Source organism: Bufo gargarizans, chromosome 5 (genome assembly GCF_014858855.1).
Source record: "Bufo gargarizans isolate SCDJY-AF-19 chromosome 5, ASM1485885v1, whole genome shotgun sequence".
Lineage (NCBI taxonomy): Eukaryota > Metazoa > Chordata > Amphibia > Anura > Bufonidae > Bufo > Bufo gargarizans.
In genome coordinates, this window is record NC_058084.1 from 419870901 (window position 1) to 419898117 (window position 27217).

The 27217-nt window shown below is 48.3% G+C and overlaps 1 protein-coding gene across 2 annotated transcripts in view; it reads right to left on the bottom strand.

Annotated features, from left to right (window-relative positions):
- NCAPG2 (non-SMC condensin II complex subunit G2) overlaps window positions 1–26656 on the bottom strand; it is an 85089-nt gene extending 58433 nt beyond the window's left edge. The window contains exons 1-6 of one of the 2 annotated variants that reach the window (XM_044294277.1): window positions 26562–26656; window positions 20891–20974; window positions 19929–20117; window positions 16094–16208; window positions 4472–4629; window positions 4228–4362 (exon numbers count right to left, since the gene is read on the bottom strand). In XM_044294277.1, coding sequence (XP_044150212.1) covers window positions 4228–4362; window positions 4472–4629; window positions 16094–16208; window positions 19929–20117; window positions 20891–20974; window positions 26562–26582 — 702 coding nt within the window. In that variant the 5' untranslated portion in view covers window positions 26583–26656. Of the gene's footprint in view, window positions 1–4227; window positions 4363–4471; window positions 4630–16093; window positions 16209–19928; window positions 20118–20890; window positions 20975–26533 lie in introns of both variants that reach the window. The other variant, XM_044294278.1, reaches the window with a different exon arrangement.
- Window positions 26657–27217: the final 561 nt, after the last annotated feature.

Consider the following 27217-nt stretch of genomic DNA (forward strand, 5'->3'; position numbering starts at 1 on the left):
CGCAGCAAAGGAAGAAATGACTGTCATTAATTTATCCTCCAAGCTACTCACACCGTTTCAAGCGAGTGTACTTTCTAAGGGATTATCATATTGTCCAAATGCACATGTCAATTGGTTTAATCTTGAGACGGACCTATATGCTTTTTTTAGATCTATAAAATTGAAAATATGGTTTCACAATAAAGTGCAGACTGACTCCCCTCCGGCGAGCGAGTTTTGCATGAGGAGACTCAGTCTGCCGGGGAAAAGTGCCTTCACACCAGTGGTCAAAAACCCTGCATTGGAGGCCTTTATGAATGTGGTCAAAAAGGATTTATCCGCTCTCAAATCATCTGTCACTAGTAGATTTACCCGTCCCAATATGACGAAGTTTGAAATAGCCGCATTAGATCAATTAAGGAATGATCCCCATTTGGTAATTAAACCTGCCGATAAGGGTGGGGGGGGGGGGGGGTAGTCATCCTGGATAAACAGAAGTATATTGCGGAAATAGAGCGGCAGCTCAGTGACACAAATGTGTATTTGCCGATTAATTATGACCCCAAATTTGATATCGCTAGGATTATTGGACAGTGTCTTACCGATGCATTGGTGGCGGGGGTGATTGACCAGGATCTTTGTGAGTACCTTGTAGTGGCACATCCAGTCACACCAGTGATGTATGTGCTCCCCAAGGTCCACAAATCTCTGGTTGATCCCCCTGGCCGGCCGATAGTATCTGGCTCTGAGTCAATATTCAGCAATATCGCCATATTCTTGGATAAGATACTTCGCAATTTTGCGACAGGGGCAGTCTCATATATTCAAGACACGACCGATTTTTTGTGCAAACTTAATGCGATTGAGGTGGATAGAGAGCAGACATATATTCTTGCATCTTTTGATGTAGTCTCTCTCTACACCTCAATTGATCACACACTGGGCATAGCGGCTGTGGAATATATGTTAGAACTCTCCTCAATGACTGAACCTGCCATGCATTTCATTCTATCTCTCTTGCGTATTGTTCTACATTGGAATTATTTTCTGTTTCAAGATTCCTTTTATAAGCAATTAAGGGGAGTAGCGATGGGGTCGAATGTGGCCCCAACGTTCGCGAATATTTTTATGCGAAAATTTGAGGAAGACGTCATCTATGTTTCACACCACTTCAGACATGTGCTGCGGTGGTGGCGTTATATCGATGACGTCTTCCTCATTTGGACCGGTACAGGAGAAGGAACTGGTTGACTTTCATATGTATTTAAACAGTAAAATAGTGATCTTCAATTCACATCGATTTTTTCACATACGGAGGTACAGTTCCTTGATACCACGGTCGTCTGGTCTGGGGAAAAATTCCTCACTAAATTATACACTAAGCCCACTGACAAGAACACCATATTAAGATATGACTAGTAATCATCCGAAAAATATGGTCAGGCATTTACCGTACTCGCAATTTTTGCGGGTACGTAGGATAACGTCAGAGGATAGCAATTTGACGGAGGCCCTTGAAGAAATGTCAAGGAAGTTTGAAGATAGGGGCTATCCGCCAATGTTGCTACGCACACACAAAGCAGAAGGCCTTGGAGATGGATAGAGGGTTGACCTTAGTGAGGAAAGATAAAGAAAATCCCCAACGTCGGATTCCTTTTATCTCCATACACACGGAGGAAAGTGCAGCTATCAGTAAGATTATTAAAAAGCATTGGAGTATACTGGGAAATACCTTCAGTGATATTCAAGAATTCAGACTGCCTCCCCTGTTTTCATACCGGAGAGCTAGCAGTCTGAAAGATCAATTGGTGAGAGCGGATTGTGGTACAAAGCAGCGAACACGTCAAATGAAATTGTCAAAATATGGATTGGGCAGCTTTCCGTGTTTAAGCTGCGTAAATTGCAAATACATAAGCAAGGGACGCAGCTTCACACATCCTGCCACTGGCAGAACTTACCCTATCAACTTTCATTTGACGTGTAATTCAAATTTTGTAATTTATGTGTTAACCTGCCCATGTAATATTTATATGTGGGAGAAACCTCCACTGATCTGAAAACCAGGTTGAATAATCATAGATTTTCAATACGTCAAAAACGACGTGATCTACCAGTACCGAAGCATTTTTCTGAGCAGAAACACACAGAACGTGAATTAATATGCTGGATAGTAGACCATGTACCTCCCCCCAGGAGAGGGGGTAATCGATTAAAAATATTGAAAAATAAAGAAATGTGGTGGATTTATACTCTTGACAGCCTAAAACCTAAAGGGTTAAATGTGGAATATAATCCTGGATGTATTTAGATGACTGTTTGCCTGATACCCCATAACTTATGCTCTCTGACATGATCCCTGCTGTGAAGGTGGAATTTAGATAAGATTCACAAGCATACGAGTAATTTTCTCTTTTTGTCTTTTAGACACCATGCAGACTGATGCGGAAACAGTGAACATAGAAGTTTGGACATATGTGACAGCTCGCGGTGTTCTATGTGTATAGAATTAACTGGATAGATTTTCCTCTGTTACTGTATCCACGCTGTGTCAAAATTAATCTCTGCTATTAAGTGGTCTATATGGGAGATCCCCATTACACTGTCTATGGACCGAAACAGTGAGACGGTTCGGGGTACACTACACTCACATGTGGTGTCCCCCTTACCTGTCCATAATTTTGGAGGGGTTGATCCACCCGGGAGGTTGGATCCCTTTCCGATGGGCCCAGACAGTGAGGTTTACACAGTGTTAAGTGCCTGATTCCAAAGACGATGCCTTGAAATAATGTCACATTATGCGCGTGCAATAGCCCCTACACGGCAACATTATGAAATCTGGTTGCTGATGATGTAATGGAGCTAAGTTGCGAGCGCACAGTGGAGGCAGAGGTCTGTCTTTGACATTTTGTGGTATTGGCAGTATTAGTTAACAGTGCTGCTCTTGGCCAGTATTCACATGGACATGCGATTTTGTCGGACATGGTCAAACCTTCACTGTTTTCCCTCAGTCTCCGTGGTGTATGATTTTAAACATTAATACATGATTTATCTTCTTTGTATCTTTATGCACTTTATTTATGCACATATGCACTTTGTTAAATGCATTATTCAAATGTTACAAGTTTGGATGCAATACTAATGGACACAGCTCTATGTATCCAGCAGTAGGATTAAAGATAAAAAAATTTATAATAATAATTAAACTCACCTCATCCACTTGCTCACGAAGCCTGGCTCATCTTCTTTCTTCTTGATTGAGGACCTGGGTGGAAAAGGACCTTTGGTGACGTCACTGCACTCATCACATGGTCCTTCGCCATGGTGATGGACCATGTGATGAGTGCAGTGACGTCACCAAAGGTCCTTTTCCTCCCAGGTCCACAAAGAAGAAGAAAGAAGACAAGCCAGGCTTCACGAACAAGTGGATGAGGTGAGTTTAATTTTTATTTTTAACCTCTCCATCCCTTATTTACTTACTTTTTTTCCCTTATAACCATGTTAGAAGGGAAAATAATAAAATCTACAAAACACCTAACCTGAACCTGAACTTCTGTGAAAAACCGCATTAAAACGTTTTGCTCTCGCACGGAAAAAAAATAACACATTTTCCCGCAACGCATCCGCATCTTGTCCGGCCCTCACAGGCTACGCCTATGTGAAAGAGGCTCTAGAGCTTACACGTGTTGAAGTAGTGAAAGCTTATTGCTGAGCCACTATTCTTGGCCATAAAGCAATAAAAAAGGCTATGGACACCTTTCCACTGTTTTAATGCTCATTTGCTTCCTAAAAGTACTTAGTGACTGTCAGTACAAGTGAGAGGATATCCCTCAAGAGCTGTAGAAGGAGAAATCAGTTCTGGAATGAAGCAGTGCTGATATAAGACAGCTAGAAAAGACAGCAGCATCCTGGACACACAGATCTTACGTCCAGCATGTATTACTGGAGATGATGCCACATGGAAAGTCTGAAATTAGGATAAGTTGTAAACTGAATATCAGGGGATCTGAACAAAGGAAAGAAGGCTGCAGACAAACTTTTTTGATCAAGATAACCACTAATATATATTTTCCATGTCAGAGGTGTCTATAGCTTAGCTCAATGTCCAACGGACCAAGAAACAGATAGAGCTGTGCGAAAAAGCTTGACACATACAAAGCCAAAATGAAAACTTCCGTGTAGTAATGCTTTACCAAACAGACATTACTACGATTAGAAAGTAAAAATGTTCATTATGGTGCAAATGATTACCTCTTCTCTCTTAATGTGGTTAATACTCATAAAACACTGGAGCAACAAATCCTTCACGTCGCTGCTCTCAGCCGCGTTGTAATTATAGCTGAGAAGAGAGGAATGCAGTTGCCATAAGCGAGCAATGTCCGCGACCTGATAAAAGGAAGGGTATCTAAAATTAGAAAAGGAACTGCTATACTGTCATAGAAAACACATATAATATAGATGTATGAAGGAATGAAGACTGACAACTGCTACATACTATACACTTTGCATCAAGCGACTTTGCCAGCAGCAAAACAAAAGCCATTTTTCCAAACTCATCCTTCTCTTCCAGCTCCTTTTCCCACCAGGCTTCACAAAGACGCTGGATGGCAACACGCAACTTGGACTCAGACGTTGGCAAAGCTTCCAAAAGTTCTGAAACGAAGCAGAATATTATTTGTAGACAGCAGAACGAAACCGCAAATAACATCAGAGAGAAAAAGATTTAAAGGGGTTGCCCCATGAATACTAGTTTCCTCTCTTAGATCAGGCAAAACATAGGTAGTGTTTAACTGGAATCATAAAAAAAAAATGCTATTGTGTCTAGATATTTCTATTATAATTGAATTGTTGTACTCACTGTAAAATCTGTTTCTCGTTCAATTCATTCAGTGACACAGCACCATGGGTATATGCCCAGCTACCACTAGGAGGCGACACTAGATATCAAAAAGGTTGGCTCTGCCCAGGTGGGCTATACCCCCTCCACAGACACTAGGCTAATCAGTTTATACCAATAGCAGTAGGAGAGAGAAACAAAGGCAAAGAGCCAACAGGTCATGGAGCGGGGGAAGAAAGAAGAGCAGCAGCCCGGTGACAGAAAGAGAAATGAAAACAGACGGAGGGATCTGTGTCCTCCAATGAATTGAACGAGAAACAGACTTTACGGCGAGTACAAAAACGAGATTTTTGTATTACTTACCAGTAAAATCTCTTTCTCGCTCTTTCCTTGGGGGACACAGAAGACCTTGGGTATAGCTCATCTCCATAGGAGGCGTGACACTAAGTGAAAACTGTTAAGCCCCTCCTCCACAGCTATACCCTCAGCCTGGAGAGAGAGACTGCCAGTTGCGTGTCCAAGCAGTGAGAAAAGGCAAAGTCCAAAAGTGGAACCAACAAGCCAACTACCCAACGGGTAAAATAAACTCTGAAACCGTGCAAAGAAAAAACAAGAATGGGTGGGTGCTGTGTCCCCCAAGGAAAGAGCGAGAAAGAGATTTTACTGGTAAGTAATACAAAAATCTTGTTTTCTCGCCCAGTTTCCTTGGGGGACACAGAAGACCTTGGGACGTTCAATAGCAGTCCAAGAGGGGAGGGACCACAGCACCAAGGCGAAGCACCCGAAGGCATCAAGAAAACACCGCATGCAGACCAGGCGGCCCAAGGCAGCATACGCCGAAGCCCGAGTATGCCCCCAGTAGAACTCGGTAAGGTGTGCAAGGAAGAAGTGACCGCCCTGCACAAATGAATGGCCGAAACCTAACACCCCCGCCCCAGGAGGCACCGACTGCTCTGATGAAATGAACGGTGACACCGAAAGCAGAACCCTGCCATTGGTGCGATAACCACAGCAAAAAGCCACACTGAGAAAGCGGAGGAGGCCACCCTGGAGGCCATCAACCTTTGCACTGACCTCCTGGAAACACAAGAGACCGAACGCCGACCGGAGTCGGAGATCTCCAAGTAAACAACCGCAAGGTCCAACAACCTCCCAACGGCAAAGCGTCCGTACCCGGGGATGGGTGGAAAAGGACGAAAGCCTCGTTGATAAGAAGGCAGATAACACCTTCAGAAGGAAGGAAGGAAGAAAGGAACAGGACGGAGAACAGCCCTGTCCTGGAAAAGGACAGAAGGCACAGAACACGAAGGGCCATCAATCAGGCACCCGTCAGACATGATGGCAACAGAAACACAACCGTACAAGACAGAAGGAGTAGGAAGAACTCCTGCAACGGCTCCAAGGGAAAGACCGGAGCGCAGAGAGCTCAGTATGTAGTTCCCAGGGCGGAACCAGGAAACGATAAAGAGGAACCACAGAGCCACTCTGTGGCAGAAGGACATGACAAGGCCCAAGAGGGCCAGGAAACGCTGGAAGGGGAAGGACAGCGCAGACACTTGACACTTCAAGTAACAGAAGTCCCAGGGTCAGGCCGGACTAGCGAAAGACAGAACCAAGGGCGAGAAGGCAGAGTGGGGGAATGCCCCGCTTCCCACAAAACCCCAGGTAAGAACCCTAAGCCCGACAACCAAACCTGTACTAAACAGTCGGGAGCGAACACTAGCGTGCTCGCAGGAATCACCCAGCAAGCGGGAGAAAACCCAATGGGATCAGGCGCAGACCAGTAACACGGCCGAAGGATCGGAAACCACGGTCCTGTCGGCCCCCGAACAACATAGCCCCGTATCCGACCGGAGTGGGGGAGCAGAAGGACAGACGGAAGAAACCCGAAGGGTCTGCCCAGCATCCGACAGATGCCCAAACCAGACAGGCCAAGTCCAAGTCGATGTAGCAGATCCAAGGACAATCCTGACCGAAGGGCAGTCCTCCCAAGGCACTGAGAAAGTAAGTCCCACAGGACCATACACCCAGAACGGAAAGGCAACCTGCACCCAGTGGGAGGACAAAACGCGGTAGGCCCGGCAAACCGCTAGCACCGCCAGCGAGAACGAGGGAGATGGTACGAGACCGCAAGTAACACCGGAACCATCCAAGCGAACAACCATGCTCACCCCAGAGGAGGGGGGGGGGGGGGGGGGGCAACGACGGAACAGCCACTGAGGCCTGGCCGGGGCAGCAGCCACATTGGAACGACAAACCCAGAGCAGAAGCCAAAAAAAAAAACCGAGCCGGCGAGGAAAGGAAGAGCCGAATCCCCTCTACTCTGTGAGACTACCTGCACACCGTCGCAGCAGGCGAATACCCTGAAGAAACCAAGGTGGAGGTCCCCAGGACCTGGACAATCAAGCACCCAAGAAGAGTTGGGCGACCTACCCGAGAGGAGCAGTCTGAACCTGGCAGCAACAGACTGGAGCGCAAAGGGCGCCAATAGGAAGGACCCACACCACACTGCATCCGAGAAGAGGAAATGGTAGTAGGCGAGGGAACCGTAGTCCCGCCAGAGCCAACGTAGAGGTCGAGCGGCACTGTAGACAACACTCTCGACCCCGACCGGTTGCGTAGGGAAACAATGCCACTAAATGACGAATGGGTACGCATCAAGGAACCCCGAACACTCCCCAGGTGGAAAGGCCAACGAACATGGTGGGTGCCGACAACAACGGGACCCCACCGGAGAATGGGTACCACTCAGCTCAGTGCAGTAGCGAGCCAGCAGAGCCCGTCTACGTACATACAAGATATACAGCTGTGAATACATTGAGCATCCATTGTCGCGTGTCGGACAACAACACCTTAGGCTCACAAGTGGACAGAACGATCTCCTCAGAGAAAGTGCAAGCTTGCGACAAGCAAACACACCCCAGAGAGAAAAAAAGTATGTCGCAGGAAGAAGGGAGGCATACGTACTAGCAACCCTGCAGGTAGCGAGAAGGCCAACCCACCCAAGGGAGGAGAAGGCATACACGGCCCAAAACAACGCACAGAGCGCACAGCCACAGCGTCCCACAGTATCCACGGAAGTGTAAAGTGCAGCCCGAAAGGGAGTTATGCACAAGACCAGTACCGGCATGCGAAGGAACGCAAGTAGTCCGCCCGGAAAAAAAGGGGGGGAAGGTACCTGGCAACTCTGCCGATGGCAAGAGTGGAAAGGCCCTGAAAAGGGGGGGCATGCACCGGATATCCTAGCAATAAAAGATTGTGCAATAATCTACCCAACACCGAATTTCGCGAGAGTGCAACTACTCCGCCCATGAAAGGGGAACGTCCAGTACAGCATACACACGGACAGCCGTGAATCTCGTGAGCGTACAAATTTCCGCCCATGGAATGAAGCACAAGGCCAGCACCATTCCCAAAGGGGGTGCAAGCAGCGCACCCCTGCTAGAGCCATGCTCACGGCCCGCAACGCATTTGGTGAAAATGCAGTGACCCAAACAAAAAGGGGGGAGGTGCACAAGGCTACCATCGCATCCCAGGAGAGCGCGAGCATCCGCCATGGATGGGGGTCATGCACCTGGCCGGCAACGTGCTGGCACAATGACACCCAGTCAGTAAAAAAGGTGCATGAATGTCGCCTGAGGAGAAGAGGCATGGCCACGCCGGCAGCAATCCAGCGCGAGTGCGGAACACCGCCCACGGAAGGGGGCCATGCATATAGCCGTCAGCGGATCTGGTGAGAGTGCAAGCATTCAGGCACGTGGCCAGCAACCTACCGCGAGAAATGCAAACCAATAAGAGTGCAGCCGTCCGCTTACGAAAGGAAGTCATGCACATGGCCGGCAGTAAATCCAGTAAGAGAGCAGTGTTCCGCTTATGGAAGGGGGACGTGCACATGGCCAGCACCGCATCTGGCGAGAATTCGGAATTCCTCCTATAGAAGGGTTTCATACACATGGCCGACAGCGAACACAGCGGGAGTGCAGCGTTCCGCCGAAGGGGGTTACATACATGGCCGGCAGGGAATCCAGTGAGAGTGCCGCGTTCCCCTAAGGAGGGGGGGGGGGGGTGTCGTACCCATGGCCAACACTGAATCCGGTGAGTGCAATTATTCCGCCCCAGAAGGGGGACATGCACCTGTCCAGCATTACAACCAGTGAGTGCAGCGTTCCCCTAAGGAAGGGGGGTGTCGTGCCATGGTCAGCACCGATCCGGTGAATGTAGTATTCCACCTATAGAAGGGGGTTATGCACATGGCTAGCCTGCGGCCAGAGAGCGCAGAATTCCACTCAGGAAGGGGTTCATGCCCATGGCCAGCACCATAACTGGAAAGGTGATGTCCTGCCATAGGACGGGCGGAAGAGGGGGCGCCTACACTTGGCTAGCGCCGTATCCCGGTAGATGGCAAGGGTCCGCCTAAAGAGGAGACTTGCAGCCGGTCAGCACCGCAGCCGGGGAGCGCGACATGCCGCCTACGGAAGGGAAGCATAGCATGCAGCCAGCACCACTGTATCATGCTGCAGCGTCCTGCGCAGCCATTCCGTTATTTAATAACTCCGCCATGGAAGCCCTTTTTTTTTTTTTTTTTTTTTTTTTAAAACATAGCCACTCTGAGGCAAGAAAGGGCCACCATACAGTCCTCCCAAGGCACTGAGAGACATAGCCTCGTATAGGCTTATTAGGAAGCCCACCAGGACATAGAGGGGGTCCTCCAGAAGGGAGCCGGCCCTTGGAGATAGCCGGCACCCAACAGGTTAACAAAGATCCGGCCTGGGGGGCGGCGCTGCGATCCTCTGGGGGGGCGGAGGACGTGCGGGCGGGAAGAATTCGCGCCGCGAGACGTTCCCGCCCCCTCCAACAGAGGCCGGGATGTTGCGGCCTAGTAGGACCCGAAGCCGGGGCCTAGATTTTTGCGGCGCCCGGCCGGCCAAGAGGCAACGACGGTGAGCCGGGACCTGGAGGGAGCCGGCTGTCGCATGTACCAAACGGCCGCGGGTGCCCAACCCGCGGGCCGGCAGAGACAGAGGTCCGGAGCAGCAGGCCAAAGCCTGGGTCAAAGTCTGCGGCACCCGGCCGATCGGAAGCATCAGCAGTCGGCCGGGGCCTGTTGGAGCATCGTGCAGGCCGCGAGGCCCTGCGTCTGGCAGCGCCTGGAGCGGCCCTTTGGCTCTAGCACACCGGTAAGGAGGGAGACCCCGGAAGCCAGCACTGCACCCCCTGCCCTAATGGACATCTGTAGTTCCCCTAAGGAGGGAGAGAGAGACAGGGGCAGCTAGCGTGGGCCCCCTACTGAACTGCGACCGGCAAGGGGGATGGACGGCATAACCCCTGTGTTAGGGGCAGCTAGGAGCAGGTCTCTGGCCCTATATTCCTCCACAGCAATGCCATGCTCACCCCTGTGCAATCCCCTATGGAGGGGCATTGTATTGTCGCCCTGCGGCCACCAGTATGGTGGTGGTGTGGGGCTATATAATTATTGGGCAACAGCTAGCCCAGGAGCCAGCGTAGGTCCGCCGGGACCAGCATGGGAGTCCAGCACGCAGGATGGCCAGGGAGGGGGACGTAGGGCTGGAGAAGCCTCTCTCTTACCACAGCCGTCTTCACCCTCGGTCCGTTCCAGCAGGGTCGCCCCTTCAGCTACTGGCACCGTAGTGGCAGGACGCTGGCGAGGGACTTGGCGTGCGGGCGACCCTTGCGCTGGCGGGATGCAGGGGAGCTGGGCTGCCCTGGTCCACCTTGCCTTCTGTGGGGGAGGCAGCAGTGCGGGAGCCCGGCACTGGCGCAGCTCAACCCCGGGAGAACAGAGAGGTCTAGTGCGACTCTGTTGTCCCTGATGATCTGGAACAAAAAGAAATAAAAAAGTAAAAATCTAAAAATTAAACAAAGGAGAAAACAGCCCTGCAGTAGCAGGGAGTGTCTTGCCTCCTTGGACACTAAGCAAAAAACTGGCAGTCTCTCTCTCCAGGCTGAGGGTATAGCTGTGGAGGAGGGGCTTAACAGTTTTCACTTAGTGTCACGCCTCCTATGGAGATGAGCTATACCCAAGGTCTTCTGTGTCCCCCAAGGAAACTGGGCGAGAAATGCCAATTTTCTCGTTAATGTCATTGGGGGACACAGCACCACGGGACGTCCCAAAGCAGTCCCCGAGGGTGGGAAGGAAATCTCATGCAAAAAAGTTGGGCACACAGGTGCAGGAGAACCATGTGACCCAACATGACCAGGAGAGGCCACAGAATGAAATGGTAGATAGAAAACTAAGGAAGTGAGCCGAGAGGCTCCAGGACCAGGAAGAGTCCAAAGAAAAAAATGATGGGAGACCGCCAAGATCCCAAGGACAAGTGCCTGGGGAAAAAAGGCCATATGCAAGAAGGGAACAAGGGGAAGCACCCAGCTCCAACCAAGGTGGTAAAAATAAGTAGCTAGAGAATAGTGAGCAGGGCTAGATGTCCTGCGCAAGAACCAAGAGTTGAACAAGTGCGCACTAGAGAGCCCGAGGAAGGATCTGGAAGAGCCAGGGCTCCCCCTGAAGAAACAGGAGAGCAGCACAATTGGAAGGCATCTGTTGGTAATGACCTAGCGCTCTGCACATAAAAGGATGCTCCAAGTGGAGGATCTATAAGAGGACAGACCCAACAAGAAAAATTAGACTATGAGGGGACCAGGGGGGAAAGAAACATAGAAACATAGAATGTGTCGGCAGATAAGAACCATTTGGCCCATCGAGTCTGCCGAATATGTCTGGGAAAAGGACAGCAGCAGCCCTAAACCAAGGGAAAAAAAAAAATCCTGGAGACAAGCTAAAGGAAGACCTAGTGGACCACCCCTCGGCAAAAGGAAGGCGATACCATAAGGCCTGGAAGCAAGGGAACCCGACCAGTAAGAGGATCCGGCAAGGAAAAAAAACCTCTAAATTGTTTCAGACCAAAAACGTGGCCTGTCCGTGGCAAACACCATGTGAAGGCCAGGGGAAGCACTGGAGGCTGAACGATTGAGAGAAATAATAGCAAAGACTCACTATGGGAAGGGAGCAAGACTCCTTCCACTGCAAGGCAGGTGGGAAAAGGGAAACACCCTAGGAGAAGGTGGAAACCCCATTCTGCCAGAGAAAGCAGCCAAGCTCTGGGGGGAGAAGAGGGTCCTCGGTAATAGCCAGGAGAATGGAACGTAAAGACATGCGTCCCGTACAAAGGAGGCGAGACTAGCCTCAGAAAAACTGGAACAAAACATCACTGTGAAATGTAAGACCAGAGAATCCCTGGCCACATAAAGCCTCAGGAAAAAAGGAACCAGTCTCAGGCCCTGGTGATACAACTGGAGACGCACTCGTCTGAGAGATATTGAAGTAGAAGAGAGGGGGTTCCAAACAGCCTAAAGAGGAACAGTTCTCAAATCGAGGGAAAGCTCCATCCCAGAAGTGGCCAAAACAAATGTAAATCGCAAACCGGAGCAACAACTCCAAGGTACCAGGACCTGAACCTGGGGAGATGGGAAGAGAGATTAGAATCTCAAGAGGGAAACAAGCCTAGAAGCAGCTGTCATACAGAGCATGTGCAGTCAGAGATGCCATGAGTAGTTTCCCCAGAGGGAACCGACCAGTGAAGGCCAGGGTAGCTAGATGGTCTAAGAACCATTGGGGCAGGGACTCCAAGCAGGATTATCCAGTCAGGGGCTCAAGTAGGGTCCACAGAACTGGACCACATGAGGACAATAATAGCCAGATTATCAAAGGAAAAATTAAATGTAGCAACCATAGGGTAAAAAACATCAGCGCTGGTTAACCAACCATCCGAAGTGTAGTGACTAGCATACTGTATAACACTGTCCTGGAAAGGGCACGTACAGCACCCTGGATTTTGTAAAAGAATCGGCAGACATCCATATGTCAGAAAAGGATGCCAAATTCGCCTGGGGAAGCCAGGAGAGACTGCACTGACAAGTAGAAACCAGCTACCAGCAGAGCACAATTAAACCCCCAAGGAAGGGGGAAGGAATTGACAGGTGCAGACAACGGCAAGGCCCAAGCGAACGGCGTGCTAAACTCAGTGGCGGGTAAAGCACCACCTACTGGAGAGGCAGCAAGCTGACTTACCTGTGTGGATAATTACCTGTGCAACCAGGGGACTGCCATCTGAAAATCCACTAAAGGGGGTTCCAACCCTGGAGAGGAGAGGTTCCTAAGTGGACATCTGTCTTTGACCACCCAGAGAGATTCTGTATGATGAAAGACCACCTGGTGCTCTGTTCAAAATCAGACTCAGTGCAGAGGAGTCCACCAATGAGGCAGGAGAAACCTGAGGCGTTTCCCTCAGTGCTAGTCCCTTCCTGGGAGAAAACCAGGATGTAGGGGGTGAGCGGGACCTACGTGGCAACCGAGAAGGTGGGCTGGGAATGGGGGGCTTCTCAGCATTGTCAGCCTGAAAGCCGTAACAAACAAAAAACACACAGTCAGCCGGCGGCTGTCCTACTGGGCCCCAGGTGCTGTGTCCCCGAAGGAGTGCTGCGTGGGCTGATCTTTGATGCTGGCAAGATGGAGGCCCTGAAGCCAGAGTTAAGTAAAAACTCTGCCCACGGGACTAAAGCTGGCACTTGAATGATTGGGGGGGGGGGGGGCGGGGGGGGAGTGATGCGGCCTAGTCAAGGTAAAGGCCGGGGTTTTGGATAATAAAGCGGCCGTAAAAAGTGAGCTGTCAGCGGGACGGAACCACGGGAAGCCGGGGGCCCTCCGGAAAGAAAAAAAAAACTGGTATGGGGGGCTCCTGAGGAGAAGCGACACTCAGGGAGGGGAAAAACAGGGCAAAAGGCACACCTGGGACCCGAGGACAGGCCAGAGAGAAGCGGCGTAGTCCCAGAAGAAGAGGGGGACTAAGGTAGAAGGGAAGTCCGAGGAGGGGGGCATGGGTGGCCAGGAGGAGAAGGGTTTCCCAGCCCCCCGAATGAAGTGAAACCCACCCCCAGCCAAGAAGGGGAACTAACCTGAGACCCCATGGGACAGGGACGCAGGGGGGTCATACTGACCGCCCGACGTCTTCAGGCGCCGCAGGGATTACCTGCATGCCACTGTGAGTGCTGTAACGGAGGACTGGGTGACCGGCAAGGTACTCAAAGTACGCGCCTGCAGGGGTGCAACTAATGTGGATATCCACAATGGAGCCCCATCCTGCAGCAGGCAGAGACCTGCAGACAAAAAGAAAAAGGAATAAAATAAAAGAATAAACATAAAAAAGCAGCAAGACTTGCAAAAATACAGCAGGTCATGTCTGCCTCCTACAGAAACTAGACTAAAACTGTTTAGCCTAGAGTCTGTGGAGATCTGTGTATAGCCTACCTGGGCGGAGCCAACCTTTTTCATATCTAGTGTCGCCTCCTAGTGGTAGCTGGGCGTATACCCATGGTGCTGTGATGATGCCCCCCGGCAATTATTATTTTTATTTTTTTTGGTATTTCCTCTCAAAACGTCCACCTAACATGGTCAGACATGCTCAGTGGCGGAGTCTGTATCTAGCCCAGACTGTTTGGATTCTTTTGTACACAAGATTAAGAGCAATTCCTGCCTGGACTGCATTCAAATGGATTTTATCCTTAGGGCTCATTTATGGAGCCACGCCAGAGCTACATTAATCGGTGGCATGAATGGGAACGTTTCGTTTTGGAAAGGATTCCCCAGTCCTCCAGCACCAGGGTGGATTTGATTTAAATCACAATTTAAATCACTTGTCGTAAGGCTTGATTTAAATCATAGTTTTCTACATAAAGACTAATTCTTGCTGGTATAACTTATAATATGCAAGTAGATGAAGATTTTAAGAATAACAACATTTCATATTAGTTTGATTAGGTTGATTCTGTATTCATAGGTTTGTAGAAGTTAGGATTAAAGGGACACTGACAGGCCCGATAAACATATTTAGTTATTCCTATGCAGTCATAGGTCTATTAAAGTGTATTCCAATCACATAAGAGTACCCCCTGTCCGCATTTTAAACCATGTAAAAACAACTTTATAATCATCTGTCAATCACCTTCCTTTATGCCCAAGGGGCGTTTTTACTCCTACCTTTGCCCAGCCGCACCCCAACTGTCGCTTCCTAGCGCCGCCCAGCTCATTATTATTCACTGCGCTGGGCGGCTTTTACAGTCCCCGATCCTCCCGAGCCAGCGCAGGCGCAGCAGGAGACGCTGGCATTGAATAAGGGACGCAGGCGCACTGCGAGTGAGGGTGCCGGGCAAGTTATCCGGCGCACGCGCAGAAGGTACAAGTGAGTTCAATGCCAGGGTCTCCTGCTGCATTGAACTCACTTGTACCTTCTGCGCGTGTGCCGGATAACTTGCCCGGCAACCTCACTCGCAGTGCGCCTGCGTCCCTTATTCAATGCCAGCGTCTCCTGCTGCGCCGGCTCGGGGACTGTAAAAGCCGCCCAACGCAGTGAATAAAAATGAGCTGGGCGGCGCTAGGAAGCGACAGTTGGGGCACGGCTGGGCACAAAGGTAGGAGTAAAAACTCCCCTTGGGCATAAAGAAATGTGAAAAACCGCCCCTTGGGCATAAAGGAATGTGATTGACAGCTGATTATAAAGTTGTTTTTACATGGTTTAAAATGCGGACAGGGGGTACTCTTATGTGATTGGAATACACAGACCTATGACTGCATAGGAATAACTAAATATGTTTATCGGGCCTGTCAGTGTCCCTTTAAGGTATTTTTCCCAACTCTGTTCATGTTATAACATTTTTGCTGTGAAGAAGAGGCATGTGATCTCTGCCGAGTCAAATTCAGTTTTGAGAACTGCAAAAGTAAACCAAGAATCTGTGATAATATCTTGTAGGCAGAGAAACTGCCCAATAATCTTACAAAAACCTCTGGAAGAGCATGACATTGTGACTGGATTAATGGGATTTATTTACCCAAAAAATGTAACATATACAGCCTTATTCTACATAATTAAAAAACAAATCTTTATTTCATGATAGAATAACCTTTGGATGGTAATATATTATCCTCAAAAAGCATTTTATATAAAAAAAAAATCTGATTTAAATAAAAAAAAAAAAATTGGGATTATTTTTTTTTTTTAAATCTTTGATTTTTAGCCACCCTGTCCAGCGCTAACAGCAGACTGTGGGTGTGCCCAGCAGCTTGATTTTGGCAAACCTTTCAAATATCAGAGAACCCCACTAATCTGTTACCAAGCATGCTGCCTCTCGATTGTCAGCCGTGACGTTTGTCATTTAATTTGGCGCAACAAAACACTAGATGGGAAAGGAAAAAAATCCACAGAACCCTACCTCGGAGAATGGTGGCACATTCTAGAAGAGCTCCGTAGGTTATATCGCCATCTATTACAGACACAGACACTGTGGCAACAGTGGTTACTCCATGTATGACCTCCATTGTGCGTTTCTAAGAAGAGCAGAAAAAGAACATCTGAGTAATTCAGTAATCATAGTAGAGAGCATAGATATACCCACAGTTTTACCATTTAAGTACTGGAGAGGATAACTTGAAATTACCAGAATACCTCTTTTCACCTGATTTCAAGAGCCATAACTTTGGGGCACATAAAAATTGTTACTAACTTTTATTACTTCATTTTAGGGTGGGGAAAATTAAAGGGGGTTTCCGTAATTTTTATTTTGATGGCCTTTCCTCGGAAAGGGTCATCTATATTAGATCGGCAGTGGTCCGACTCAGCCGTTTGAGGAAGTTGTGGCGCTTACTGGCGCTCTGGTGAGTACAACGGCCTCGCAGCTTTTCAAGCACAGTGCTGTCCGTTGCGCTCGGTATCGCAGCTCAGCCCCCATAGGCCATGTGACTGATGAACGTTACTTCACACGGCCTATAAAGAGGTCTAAGCAGTCATGGAGCACCACTGCCTCTTTGTACAACTGATCAGCTGGGGGGCCAGGAGTCAGATCCCCACCAATCAGATATTCATGACCTATCCTGTGGACAGGCAATCAATATCAAAATCCAGGAAAGCCCCCAAAGCAATCAATTCTTGCCTTTGGCAAACCTAATAGGCATACAGCCATGGCATTCTCGGGATCCTTTGTTTCATGGTCATTTTTTTGGGGGGAGGCGTTGGGATTTTTTTTTACAGTGTTCCCTGTACAGGGTAACAAACATGACATTTTAGTAGACTGGACATTTCAGATGCTCTGACACCAATTATGTATATTTGTAATTTTTTTCGTAATATGATAAATGAGAAATGGGGCGATTAGATTTTTTATATTTTGTACTTTGCCTTGCCACCAGAGAGTAGTAGAGAGGTTGTTCTCTGCTCTCGGGGCATCCATGAAGGAGGATCTGACTAAGGCAACACTTTCTGAGGACAAATATAAAGATTTCTTATTATTAACGCAAAACAAAAGTTTTCCAGTTATTGCATGGTTAGTTACAGGAATTTAAAAGGGGAACTTAAAACTGGTGACATAGCTACAGAGGTCGTGAGTCTATCCCTACCTTTACTGTACTTGTCCATGGCTGAAACCTTCTAAAAAAAAATGCTTTTTATTGTCATTGTGAAGGGTCAAAGAGGAGTGAATGAGGCACTGAAGTGCCCGGCCTGCTGAAAACCCGCACCTATGCCGTCAGTGACAGAAACCGCCTGCTCTGGACCCGCTCAGTGACAAGTAAGCTGTATCTCTCGGATGGTACAGGCACAGGTTTTTAGCAGGGCTCGGTGAGCTCTGTCCGTCAATCACGATGGGAGAGGATGAAGAGGGTGGTGTAGCAGAGTCGAGAGAGGTGTTGGGCCGGTGCATTTAAATTTTGAAAAAACATGTCTGCCGAGGTTCTCTCCGGCCTCTATGTCCCGACCCGGGGACACCAGGAGGCCATCGATAGTTATGTAAACAGCATAGCTTCTGGAGCTACATCATTTGTAAACTCAAGTCAATGGGAGTTACCAAACTGCGCAACTCCACTGCTTTGGCTTTCTCCGGCCTCCCGGTGTCCCCAGCTTAGGACATAGAGGCTGGGGCCCTGCGGTCATGTCTTTCAATATGGAAATACCCCTTTAAAGTGCCGCCTTGACCCATCACAGCAGCAACAAAAAGCATTTTCTACATAATTCCGGCCACTAAAAAGTACAGTAGAGGTCTATATAGTGTCACTGCTTTCATCCCTATGCAGCCATGTCACCAGTTGGCTGTGTTTTCTAGGTGACACTTTCCCTTTAAGTCATTTGTTCAAAAATTGTATTTCAACAAGTCTTCTTTACGTTCTAAGCAGCCTGATTATTGATATAACGGCGGGAAAAAGCCCAATATTACCCTTTTACCACAGGAAATTTATTATTATTAATTATTGGCCATTTATGAAGGAGTCGGACTCTGATAAAAGAGGAGTCCGAGTTGGACCTTTGGTGTACCGACTCCACAGCCGTGCTCAGGTGACTTAAACCTGCAATAATTTGTACTATTCACAGTAATAATTCTGTATTGCTGTGAGTGGTGATTTTAATGGCACATTATGCATGTAATAGTTGTGGTAACATGGCAGGCCTGGGGGCATTCAGAAGGCCATGACAACTGTTCTGCATCCACGATTCTGCCGCAGGGAGTGAGGTGGGTGATTGCAGGACAGACGGACTACTGTGGTCAGCTGACCCCCACCACGTATGCAGGTGGTTTAGTTCTATATACTCTTCACACACCTGTGACATACAGTTACATCTAGGTGAGTGAAGGAGTTAAAATGTGTAATACATGATTACAGGACTATTACTTACCGCCCGTGCTCTGACCACCGATAGAGAGCCACGTGACCAGTCTTGTCTACCAGGGGCCTCCAATGTGCTAGTTTCTAATGTCATGTACAGTGTTAGTCAACGGAGCTTGCTGATGGACGGGACTAGATACATGACCCTCAATCAGAGACGAGAGCGTCAGGTTGTAGGTAACAATCAATGCTCTAAACCAGCATTATGTTGAATAAATATTGGTTTAATAAACAGTCTATGACTAGCTGCCTATAATGTGCAGGTGCCAATGGCTGCGCCTGCAGCTATAGAATAACATATTAGCAAAGTGATATCTAAGCAATTTACATTTCAGTAAATATCTACCATAAAACAGATTAAACTCTCCCATGAGAAATTATTGCATGGATGGAAGGTGTTGATCTATAGGGGGCAGCAGAGTTGCTCAGTAACTAGCACTGTATCAAGCAACTTCTGTATGGAGCGGGTATGCTCTCCATTTGTCTGTGTGGGTTTCAATGGGTTCTCCCGTTTCCTACCACACACACACAAAAAAAATATATATAATAAACTGGAACGTAGTGGGAAATGTATTATCTTTAATGCACCTGAAATTATGTTCGCAAATAGTTTTTACATTTTCTTCTCTCCCAGTTTTTATGCCCTCCTCACCAATTTTCATTAAAGGGGTATTCCCATCTCAGACAATGGGGGCATATCGCTAGGATATGCCCCCATTGTCTTATAGGTGCTGGTCCCAACGCTGGGACCCGCACCTGCAACGAGACCTAAGCGGGGAGCACTGTGGCTGAAGGACCCTGGATTTCCAGTGGTCCGTCCACCACCAAGCGCTGCTCCCATAGAAGTGAATGGCAGCAAACCGCACAAGCTCGGCCCATGCTGCCATTCATTTCTATGGGGCAGACGCGAATAGCCCAGCCAGCGCTCTTCTATTTTCGGAGGCCCCATAGAAAAGAATGGAGGGCGGCTGCGCATGCGCGGTGCACCCTCCGTTCATTTCCTGGCTCCTTTCTCATTGTGGGTGTGGGTCCCAGCGGTGGGAACAGCACCTATCAGACAGTGGGGGCATATCCTAGCGATATGCCCCCATTGTCTGAGATGGGAAAACCCCATTAAGGGTGTGTGGATAGGGGGCAGGAAGGGGCGTGGCCCACAGGCGCAGCAAATTAATCTTTATTTATGGCAGTTTTCAGGCACAAATAAAGTCCGAAATCTACAGCAGATCTGAGCTGCCGTAGATCTGTTTAGGCGTATGGAGGATGTGCCTAATTTATGACGAGGCCGGTCTTGATAAATCTCCCCCTTGGTGTGTCCCAATGGGTACCTGAACTGCGCTGCAGAACATTTTATGTGCGACATATGAATAAAAAAAATGAATCTATAACGGTATTTACCACATCCGAAGCTCCTTCCACTTCCATGTCATCATCACTGTCATCGTCTAGTATGTTCCACGATTCCACTGGATTTGCCACCAAAGTGTCTGACAGTAAAGTCTTCAGCTTCTGCCATAATTCCTCTTTCTGCTTCCTTGGCAACTCTTGAAGTAATTCATTCAGATCAAAAGGATCGGACGCATCATTCTGTGAAATGTTAGAAATGCGATATTCAATATCCGATTCACACTATTCTCTAATAATGTTACATAAGTCAGGTCATTGGATAAGGCGCGTTCCATGCGGCCTCCATAATGAAGTGTCTAATCCTGGAGAGATCCAGATGAATGCATAGAAAGTTTGCTCTCATTGGAAGTAGCCGACTGGTGCTGAACATGGCTACTTTCACATCTGGGTTTTCAATTCTGGTTTTGAGATGCAGCAGAGGACCTCAAAACCGGAATTAAACGGTTCATTTCTGTCCCCAATCATTGTCAATGGGGACAAAACTGATCATGATGCTTCAGTATGCATCCGTTCCGTTTTGATGCCGGACACAAATCCGCTGCAAGCTGTGGTTTTGTGTCTGTTAAAAACGGAACAAAACGGATGCAGCGTATAAATCAATGTAAGTAAATGGTGCCGGATCAGTTTTTTTGTTAGTGAAAAAAACGGATCAGGCGCATATTGACTTACAATGGTTTTCATACCAGATCCGGTTTGTTCAGTTTTGATTCAATACAACTGGATCCGGCCGAAACTGATGCATCTGGATGTATTACATGACACGGATCCATTTAACTCCAGTTATGAGTTAACAGCGCAGACGTGAAAGCAGCTCCTGTATTGTACCGTGCATCAAAAGGACAACTCTTTGGTTTGAACTAGTATTGTGTAATGCTTAGTTTTACCCTTTTCTTATCAGTAGAGATCGTCCAAAGCGGAGACCCCCTTTACATGATCGCTAGCACAGTACTTACATGTAGCCTGATGAAGTTTAAGAATTGTTCTACTTTCTCCTTTTCCGTGGCCTGTATAAATGCTTCCCGCTTTGACATTGTAACCTGGCGACACCAAAAGAGAAGAGGTTAAGATTTCTTAGATGATATCTATCCTACTTCAGTTACAATAAGAGGGGTTAATGGGGACACCTATGATTTGGCAATGGCATTTATAAAGTTATTGGCGGGGGGGTTAATGGGGGCACCTGTGATTTGGCATGGAGGGGCTGATCTGGGGGAGTGGGGGACATGGTGGATGGCATGGAGGCACCGGGTGAAGGAGAACATCATGGCAGCCAATGAACTCCGGCAGTATGATCCTCCACCGGGACAGACGGACAGAGTTCACAACATAGCCTTAGCTACACATTCTGGCAGAAGAACAGCCTGCTGGAGTATACAGTATTGGGTATAGCCGGATACAACCAGCTATATGCTCTCATTGACTATAATGTGGTCCAAGGCCATCTTCCAGTATACATGCTGGGTATCGTCCAAAGCGTTTGTTTTTGTCCAGCCTAACCCAGCTTGAATGCTGTAACAAGGCCGGACCCCATTACAGTCATCGCTGCAGCAGCCGGCAGTATCCCGCTATACCCGATACGGTACATTTCGGCTGTTCTGACAGAATGCATATTGCAGCTGTGAAAGAAGCCTTGTGTGTGCAATTATTTGCTATACCACTGTAAGAATTAAAATTATTGTTTTTATAAAGCAATACGTTATTTCAAGAAGGTTTTTCTTATTAGATTACTCGATTAATCGTAAAAAATAAACTGTGTGCATGAGGCCCAATAGTAACCCCACTGTGTACCTATTCACATAGTGGACAACATGGGGTTAATGTCAGGAACATGATGGAATCATTTACTATTAGGGCTCATGCACACAGCCGTTGCCCGGCCGGTGTGTGCACCCCACTTCACTTGAATGGGTCCGCAATCCGGGAAATGCGGTGCAGGAACAGAGGCACGAATCGGAAGCACTACGGAGTGCGTCAGTCGGTTTTCTGTCCGTGCCTACACACCACAAATAAAGAAGTGCATTCACAACTTTTTGCTGTGTGGACCGTTGGATACGGATCGTGAACCCCAGTCAAGTGAATGGGTCCGTCATCCGCAAGTGGCAGCCCCGCGGTCGTGTGCATGAGCCCTTAATGTGAAGCACATGGATATCCAAACTGATAAAAGCATGTGCCTCACATTAAGGGCTCGTGCACACAAACGTATTTCGCGTTCCGCATACAGTCTGTAAACGGAACCATTCATTTCAACAGGTCCGCAAAAGATGCGGACTCTGTGTGCTGTCCACATCCGTTGCTTCGTTCCGTGGCCCCGCAAAAATTATGATTCCTTTCCTATTCTTGTCTGTTTTGCGGACAAGAATAGGCATTTCTATAATAGGCCTCCTGTTACGTTCTGCAAATTGCGGAAGGCACACATGCGCCATCCATGTTTTGCGCATCCGCAATTTGCAGACTTCAAAAAACGGCACGGTTGTGTGAACGAGTCCTACTAGTATGTAACTCCATCATGTGCCTCACATTAACTCCATGCTGCCCACTATATTGATGGGGTTACTATTCGGGTCCATTCACACGTCCGTTGTTTCTTTCCTGATCTGTTCCGTTTTTTTCTGAACAGATCTGGACCAGATCTGTACCCATTCATTTTCAATGGGTCCTGAAAACAAAACTGACATTGTGCTGTCCGTTTTTTTTCAGGACCCATTGAAAATTAATGGGTACAGATCTGGTCCAGATCTGTTCCGCAAAAAACGGAACAGATCAGGAAAGAAACAACTGACGTGTGAATGGACCCTTATGTGAGGCACATGGTTTTATCATCTTACACTTCCATGTGCCTCACATTATTGGTAAATTGCCTAATGGGCAATCAATATTTAGCAAAAAAAAAAAAAAAACACAACATGGCAACTTGAGGTTAAAGGGGTTTTCCGGGAGATTTTAATATTGGTGACCTACCCTCAGGACAGGTAATCAATATCAGATCAGCGGGGGTCCAAAACTGGGCACCGAACTCCCTCCAAGAAAAGAGAGAAAGGCCAGCCTGAGTGGAGCGGAGAAGTTGTGCCATCTTGACAAGGGCAAGACAAGGATGGGCCCTGTTCTACTGAGCTAAAGCTTCAAAATACCATAGAACAGTGAAGGGGGACCTTTTAGAGCCTGAGTGCCCAAACTGCAACCCAAAACCCACTTATGTAAGTGCAAACACAGCAATTTAACCTGAATACTACAGTCCAATACAATGCATCTTCCATGTACTTTATTATTTAGCTATAACAGCTGCCTACATTGAGTGCGCTGCCTGCGCTGTTCATAGTGCGCACTGCGCTGATGAATGGCAGAGAAGATTGGTACACTATAGATTTTTTACAGGGTGCGGGTGCCCACAGAGAGGGCTCAGAGTGCCGCCTCTGTCACCCGTGCCATAGGTTCACCACCCCTGCCCTAGAAGCTCTGGAGAGAAAGAAGCAGCTCTGAAATAAACAGGTAGTCAGTGGTGGCACCATGCACTTCTCAGGGCTGTGGGCGAGGGCAGAACAGTAGGGTGGGGGGGATCTCTACATATACTTACCTGCCACTCTGTAATTCTTATCTGTCTGACTATTTTTGCTCACCCTAGTCCCAGCAGCGTCACATTCATCTGCGTGCTGCCCCTTGGGGAGAGAAGCTACGTCGGAAATAGGGAGGACTTAGCGGTGAAAAGGCGACCCAATTGCTGGCGGGCAACCGCAGATTTGCAATCTACCATTTCTTCTCCGAACAGCAGGCTTGGTAACCCACTGGTCTTCCCTCATGTGTGGGTAAAAGGTGGTTGTTACCGCCTGTAGTCCACGAGAGAAACAGGAACCAGTCCCTACAGCAGGGCATAGCGGGGAGGAGGAGATTACACGTGGTAGGGGTCACCAATCACTAGGATCCGGTCAATGAAGCTCTAAGCCACAAGACCAGGGCTAGGAGGAGGTTTAATAAAGCAGCAGTCCAGCATGCACCTGCCACTCCATTCAAGGTCTATGACACTGGTGAAAACTGATGAGAGCACCAAACTCATACCGTACGTGAGCAAGGGAAGGACAAGCCGTCTCTAGGACTCCTGGCACATCTGAATAGCAGTGTTAGTATTGATGAGCTATCCTCAGGATCAGTATCTGATCAGTGGTGGTCCGACACCCGGCAACCTGGTCAACCAGCTGTTTAAAAAGAAGGCAGCACTACATGCAAGAGCCGCGTCCTCTTCATTACACTCCTCTGGCACCCCCGCCGATCAGATATTGACGACCTATCCTGAGGATAGGTCATTAATATTAAACCCCAGCACTATACCTTTAACATGAAGAAACAAAATCAAATCCTTGAGAAGTATATATACAGTATATACAAATTGCAGAAAGTGAGCGGCCGATAAGATGACATATCCCTGCCGTTATCAGTAGAGATCTGAAGAGGACCATCAGTGTGGCAGTACTGTGGGACTTACCTGGTGTCCTAGGACACAAGTGTGGCACCAGGGGTCATGTAAATGACCTGCTGGATTGTCCTGGCATGGAAACACTGCAGCTAGATCAGGACCACCCGTGTCCACAGACCGTGCGTCCTACGTATTAGTCACAGCTAGATCAGGACCACCCGTGTCCACAGACCGTGCGTCCTACGTATTAGTCACAGCTAGATCAGGACTACCCGTGTCCATAGACCGCGCGTCCTACGTATTAGTCACAGCTAGATCAGGACTACCCGTGTCCATAGACCGCGCGTCCTACGTATTAGTCACAGCTAGATCAGGACTACCCGTGTCCATAGACCGCGCGTCCTACGTATTAGTCACAGCTAGATCAGGACTACCCGTGTCCATAGACCGCGCGTCCTACGAATTAGTCACAGCTAGATCAGGACTACCCGTGTCCATAGACCGCGCGTCCTACGTATTAGTCACAGCTAGATCAGGACTACCCGTGTCCACAGACCGTGCGTCCTACGTATTAGTCACAGCTAGATCAGGACTACCCGTGTCCACAGACGGCTCGTTGGTGAGGGTCCGAGCGCTGGGGCCCCTGCCAGTCGTGAGAACGGAAGCCGTGTCCCACAGTTTGAAAAGGAGCTCTATGGGACCACCAGACAGAACCGAGTACATGAGCTCGGCTATCTTCTGCAGCCCCATACAGTTGACTGGAGTGACATGCCCATTCAAACAGGGGGACATGGGCCCTGTTCTCACGACAGTCAGGGGCCACAACTCCTCAATGCTGAAGACAGCTTCATAGACATTCCATTGAGCCAGTCTTCAGCAGCGAGAAGAGACAATTAAAGGGTTCTCCCTATATCAGACATTGGCGGTATATAGCTAGCATGCACCACCAACGTCATATAGTCCCACAGCTGGGCCCCTGAAGTGAGGGAGAGCGCACCATGAATGCACGCTGCTCTTTCCTTCACTTTGGGGGGCCTATTAGAGAGATAAGAGCAGGTCCAGATGTGGGGTCCGCACCTATCTGACACTAACTCTAGCAATATCCTGTCAATGTCTGAGATGGGAATACCCCTTTGAGAAATGCACAGTGTAAACTGTCCCGGGGGGCACTCATCCCCTGTACGCCAGAAAACTAGCATTCAATCTGTTAAAATTCAGATTAGATGCGGAAAAACATTACGGTGCGGCCTAATGTCCTATGCAGAGGATAGTCTCCTTACTGCATGCAGTACCTACAGCAGAATGCCCATCATGTGTGGGAACCGCAGGCCACATCTCATGGAGGGGCATTAAAGGACAAGCAAAGCCCACATATCCAGTATACTGGAGCCGCCTTTATTCCCTTCTAGGGCCTCATGCACACGAATTGTTCCGAGTCCACATTTTTTAAGGCTCGGACGCAGACCCATTCACCCAAAAGATGCGGACAGCACACCGCACGCGGTCCCCATCCGTACCTCCATCCCGTGGCCCCAGAAAAAAAAATAAATAGAAAACGTCCTATTCTTGTTTGTATCACGGAAAAGGACAGAACTGGTAAACTGAGGGCCAGTCCTTCCGTTCTGCGGACCGCAAGTTACGGTAGGGGCCCATGTATGATAGATGGTCTATGCCTTAGGGCTCATGTACACGACCCTTAGACGTTTTGTGGTCTGTAAGTTGCGGATCCACAGAACCCAGATACCGGTCGCGTGCATCCCGTATTTTGGAGGATGGAACAGAACAGTCCTAGCCTTGTCCGTGATGTGGACAATAATAGGACACCGTCTATGCAGAACGGACATACAGACACGGAATGCACGCGGAGTCATTTGTTGTTGTTTTTTTGCGACCCCATAGAAGTGAATGGTTCCACATACGAGCAGAAAAAAAAACAGAACGCACATGTTCAATTGGGCCGCAGGAGGACACAACTCCACTGCTCGGACACCATCACAACCGCATCAAAGACGTACTGATTACCGCAGTGACTGACAGTGTCCCTGGGCAGCTCTGAATCAGCTGATGTCATAACAGAATCTATAATGACCTCACAACCCGGGGCTGGGACTTGTGGTCCACCAACTATACTGACGTCCGCTTTGCAACTCGTACAGGCCCCTGCACACAGATACACATATTACACACATACATCTATGTGCCCTCGCACCCTCCGGTACCTCTTTATACACAGCGCTCATCCAATTCCCGCCCGATGCTCAATTCAAATTCCTACAGCGCGCCCGCCGCCTCACCGGAAGTGCGTCATCACGCTGGTGCCAAACCAAAACAGGAAGTGCTCAGAAGAGACGATACCGAGCGCTTCCTGATTTCTTTTGGGCACCATGGAAACCGGTGTGTTGTCAGTGCGCGTTTTACTGCTGTCAATAATGCTGAGTGATTTATTAACAAAAAAAAAAAAACAGGGACTGTAGTACTGAGGTGTATATGATGTACACAGGGAGATTTCTGAGACTGTCTAAAGGGGAAATGGTGTTGCCCATAGCAACCAATAACCGTACAGCTTTCGCTTCCAACAGTGCTCTTGAAACATTAAAGCTGTGCTGTGATTGGTTGCTATGGAAAAAAGGTTTCATAAATCTGAGCAGAGTACGTTTGTAGCTGGTTCCTACACTGCCGTGAATATTGTAGGCTTAAGTAAGTCCAAAGTGAGGCAGTATATTTAGTGGTAGGGACCCATCTGCGGAAGCCACCTTGACGCCTGGTAGATGGGCCCGACACGTATGTGCGCTAAGAGCTTCCATTACTCATAGTCGGTATCGTACCACTTTTATCTAGAATAACCCCCATTTCTTAGCTCTATTGTTTGTATATA